The 4,920-nt window shown below is 39.9% G+C and overlaps 1 protein-coding gene across 1 annotated transcript; it reads left to right on the forward strand.

The window, feature by feature from the left end:
- Window positions 1-874: 874 nt before the first annotated feature.
- Window positions 875-2,793, forward strand: LOC147336262 (uncharacterized). Its single transcript, XM_086286158.1, has 4 exons — window positions 875-887; window positions 1,262-1,495; window positions 1,540-2,104; window positions 2,245-2,793. The coding sequence occupies exons 1-4, from the start codon at window positions 875-877 to the stop codon at window positions 2,291-2,293; spliced, it is 861 nt and encodes a 286-aa protein (XP_086142284.1). The 3' UTR covers window positions 2,294-2,793.
- Window positions 2,794-4,920: the final 2,127 nt, after the last annotated feature.

The following is a 4,920-nucleotide window of genomic DNA, read 5'->3' on the forward strand; positions in this document are numbered from 1 at the left end:
TTAGGTTTGAGAGCAAGCACTCGTATTTCAAAGCATGTACAAGAACAGTGCACAACTTCGTCAACTTATGCAAGACTCTGACAGAACGGCATCAGTTACTGCAGTCCTACCTCTCAGTGGGCCAATTGTTTCCACCTACAGTTCAAATCATTGGAGAAGCAAGTGATTACAATCATCATCTTTACAACGCTGTCATTCAAGAAGCTGTGGCAAAAGCCGGCTGCACTAATCAGACCACTTTGGATGTGTCAGCAGTTGTCCACAAAGGTACCAAGTATGTGAAAGGCTATGTTTCCATTGTAGATGACAGTGATGATGGCTTGGTTTTTGGGAAGATAGCTGTTATACTTGTTAATGATTCTGGATTGTACTTTGTGCTCGAGTTGCATCACTCAGTACTTCTCATTGACCTTGGACTTCACTGCTTGCGTTGCCCTCCAGAAAGAAGTGTGTGTGTAAATGCTGACAGTCTGATGGATTATTACCCACTACCACTTTATAACATGGCAGGTCTTTTTGTTGTCTCCCTACACCATTCAGTTTCCTCTTAATTCTTTTTCAGGGATGGAAATTGAAGAGGAACTCACAAGGCTCCTGCCGGCACTAGACAGAGAGAAAATAATCTGCATTGTAGAACATCTGACGGACGTTATTGGTGTACAACAAAAAAGTGATCTTTTGTTTGTGGAGGCAGAAGATCTCAAACCCTTTCTCACACCAATTCAAATACGTAAACTACTTCTTGCATTTAAAGGAGGTTTGTGTAGGTTCTGTATAAATCATAGACTTGAGTCTATGATTTGAAGGTCACTCATAGACTCATATGTCACTGATTAGCTTGATTAGCTTTTTTGTTCTCTTCACCATACTACACATGTACTTTGACGGTATAATATTGAACAGCGTTTTGGGGCTCACATTGTCCGGTAGATAATTAACACGGAAAACATAAACAAAAGTAGACACTAAATCTAACACCATTAACCTTTCATTGGTAGTGGTACAACTAAGGGTTTGAAATTGTGACATGCTGTAAAACATATTGACTCAAGGTCTTTTCAATGCAAGACCTTGAGTTTGTAGTTCTTTTGCAGTCCTGGGATTGCTTCTTTTCATCTTCAGACAAGGTCCCCAAAACTGCCTTGCCGTTACTACTCAATCCTAATTGAAGGGTTCATCTTTTAGTGAGGACATATTTGTTGACATAGTAGCTTTTTAAGGTAGCTTTTCCAATGATCTTTATTTATTTTTATTTTTTTAGATGGCAACAGACCAGAGAACCTGAATGACACCATTACTCTGGAGCCTTGCCCTGCTGCATCAGCTGAAACATCAAGCCATCCACCTCACCCCTCCTCCTCCACGTCCACCACTATGTACAACCATTACTCCAGCTCTTGGGTCTCACACTTCCAGATTCCTTGGGAAAGATTTCCACTCCGACTGTCGCATGCAATCACAAGAGGAGACAGAGCTCATCCAGAGGACAGGAGAAGTATGGTCAGAAAGACTGGGTTGTGGACATTATTCACTACTAAGAAGCATCAAATCGTCTTCGTCAAACAAAGAGAACCAGGAATGAGGAAGACTGCAGTCCCAACAGTAGTGCAACCCCACCTAAAAAAGTTAGATGCCTTGTTGATAGCTATGGTTGTATAAATTGGCAGCCAGTTGAACTTCCTGAGGGGGAAACGCCAACTTCTTTAGAGGAAAAGAAACACATCTTGTTAACAATTTTCAATTCACAAGGACCTGGAGCTGTGGAGAGACCTGATGTGGATGACTTCATGTGCCTCACATATATTTCTCAGCGGCAGCTTATCAACAGTTGTCCCTCACCTTCAGTAGCTGAAATTCAGGAGCAGTGGCCATTCTTGTTTACTCGGAAAGGTCTTTCGAACCACTTTTACAAACTCACAGGCATCGATATCAGTGAGCGCTTAGGTCAGGCCCTCATAACCAAAGGCAGAAGGATTATTAACTATTTCTCCAGCCAGAAGCTCAAATGGAACCTTGGTATAAGGACACTCATCCAGCAGATAGAAAGTGAGGGAGTTTTGACCAACAACAAGGTTGGCACAGCAGCCATACTTCTCATGATGAAGTATGTCAATGGAAAATTTTACTTAGTAGTCAGTATAGTCTTTTAATGATATAAGTTTGCATATGGTAGAATACTGCATGTAATCATTTGTGTGTAGAAGTATATAGTTGGTGGCATATTGAAAGAATGTCTCATCCTAGGAGGTCTGTAACATTCCAGGGTGTTCTGGCGTTCACCCCCACATCCTAGGAGCATGAGAGAGGTCGTACCTCGTCTTATTGTTTTACGGTAGGATTAACGTAGCTATGTCAGTTTTAGTTTAAGTGCTTCTTTATATATAGATGAACTGTTGGATTTTTCCTTCACCATTTATGAGGTTTCAAGAAGAAGATAAACGACAGATATGAATGTTTGAAAAAGGTATAGATGAAAAATACTCAAAGGATAAATTCAATTGTTTATTGTTTTATAAATAAGTTGAAAAAGAAAGAGTTAACAAGTAAATAATGAAACAAGGTAAAATGAAGTAAGAACAAAAAGTTAAGTAAATAATGAAACAAGGTAGAGGAGAGAAATCCCCAACAATCCCCTCTGAGCACGCACTAGGCGACAGTTGGGAGGAAAAACTGCCTTTAAACGGGCAGAAACCTCCGGCAGAACCAGGCTCAGGAGGGGACAGTCAACTGCCGGGACTGGTTGGGGGGGTGAACAGAGGTGGAGCAAGACGAGGCTACACCAGGTGAGGAAGCAGTAGAGTTCCTCCTCCAGGGCCAGCGGAAGCGTTTGTTCTTCTTTTTCATGCAGTTTTCTACAAGAGCTTTTTTTTCCAGGATGAGGGTTCTCAACTCATCGATGGTTTCTACGTTTTGTTTCTCAAGCTTCTTGCATGTTTTCTCCACCTCTTCCAATGTTGCTTGTTTTTCTTCAAGCTTTTCCTTGAGCTCTTTGGATGTTTCCTCCTGCATTATCTTGTCCTTGTGCATGTCTGTGTTTCTCTGTTGTACTTCTTTGTACATGTCTTGTAGCTCCTCATTTCTTCTGTGGATATCTTGGAGCGTACGCTGCAGGTCGCCATGTATGTTGTCTTGTTCTTGCTTTTGCGCCTGCATTTCAGTGTGTTTGCGCTTCAAGTTGTTGTATTCCAACAATATCCCCTTAGTGAGCTCGGAGTTGTTTCTCGCCATTTGATCCATCCTTTTCTGCATGTGTGAGCATTGTTTGTCCAGTTTTTCTTTTTCCCCTTCTAGTTGCTTTTTCTCTTGAAGAAGGTCTTTATTTTGGCGCAGAGTATCATCCACCTTTTCTTTCAGCATTGTGTATTTTTCCTCCGTGACTTTGAGTTTGTGCTCCATGTCTCTTTGCTTTTTCTCCTGTTCTTCCTTCTGTTGGAGGATTTCTTTATTTTTTTTCACAGCTTCATCGAAGTTTGTTTGGAGCAGCCGATTCTTTTGGTCCATATATTGGAGATCCCATTCTGTCTTCTCAACCGTAGCTTTGCTGTCTTTAAGCTGGTTGGACATCTCCTTTAGTTCCGCGCTCTTTTGCTTGTCTTCCTTAATTAGGAAGACAATCTGGTCTCGGGCTTGTCCAAACTTGATTCCCCAACCGTCATTAATAATATTTATGTCGGGCTGGCGTTGTTGTCTTTCTTCCAGGTTTTTATATTTCACTTCCATCTGTCTACACTTCTCCTCCAGTTGAAGTTTCTCATCTTCAATCTGTTGAATTTTATTCTGGAGATGGTAGTTTTCCTTCTTACTGTCATGTAATGCCCTTTGGATGGCTAAGAGGTCATTTGGCCGGCCACGACAGGAAGGAGAAGCGGCGTAATCTTTTTGCCAAAGGGTTGAAAACAGACCCCACTGAGTAGATATAAATATAAAAAGTACGAAATAAAGATAAACAAAGGGAAAATTACAGTAGAAATTATCTTTAGAGTATTTGAAATTAATAATAGCAAGGATAACAACCTGTAAAGTGATATTATCAATGAAACACAGTTGGCATGATGACCATGCCCACAATGTATAAAATGGATATAAAGCAAATAATTCACACGAAAATATTTTAATAACATAAATAAAGTATATTAAGGCTGTGTCACTGTTCAGCCAAGGACAGTGTGTGAAAAGGTAACTGTCTCCACCTTGGGAAAAGGATGATACTGCAGGTCATCTGAAGCCCTTGATGGATACAAAATAAAATATAAATAATATATTATAATAGAACTGCCTGGTCCGCCATGCAACAGAGAGAACAAATGTGACCGCAGATTGGATGAATTCTAAATTATCTGTTTGCTAAATAAGATGATCCTAACTATCAAATTGGCTCAGTAGTAGTATAGTGGTACACACTAATAAAATATTATAATATGCTATTGCTGTTATATAAGACAAAGAGGATAATATTAACAATGACATAATGTTAATATGAAGAGGCACCTTAGTCGGTTATGATGTGAGGTGGATAATTGTTAAGCAGTAGTCTGCATCAAGCTTAAGGTTTGCTGAAACTCAGTGTAATGACATGTGAGATGAAGACAATACAGAGAATAACTAACTAATGAAGTGCATAGAGGCACTTGACCAGCTTCACAGCTATCATTCTAGCATGACACATTGCTGAGATATAGAGCACACCTATAATAACAACCAATAAGCAAAACCCTGTAGACAACAGCTAAAACTACAGGATTGAGAAGCTGAATTAAATATGTAGACACTGCTAAGCTGATGAGCATGTTACACATTTTCTTTTATTTTTATTTATTTGTTTCTTTTAGAGCAGAAGCTGCATGCTATTAAAAGCCAACATATGCAGACTTCTGCCTTGTTCGGGTGGCAGCATTTTTCTTTTTTCTTTTGTGTCCTGAC

This window comes from Aulonocara sp. 'chitande type north' Nkhata Bay, linkage group LG3 (genome assembly GCF_057382095.1).
Source record: "Aulonocara sp. 'chitande type north' Nkhata Bay isolate Kocher_YH1m ecotype deep benthic linkage group LG3, A_spYH_male_GT1.1, whole genome shotgun sequence".
Taxonomy (NCBI): domain Eukaryota; kingdom Metazoa; phylum Chordata; class Actinopteri; order Cichliformes; family Cichlidae; genus Aulonocara; species Aulonocara sp. 'chitande type north' Nkhata Bay.

Coding starts and splice junctions, on each gene's coding strand:
- LOC147336262 (XM_086286158.1), top strand. Junction 1,496..1,539: donor TCATCCAGAGGACAGGAGAA/GTATGGTCAGAA, acceptor TTCACTACTAAG/AAGCATCAAATCGTCTTCGT. Junction 2,105..2,244: donor GCCATACTTCTCATGATGAA/GTATGTCAATGG, acceptor GTCTCATCCTAG/GAGGTCTGTAACATTCCAGG.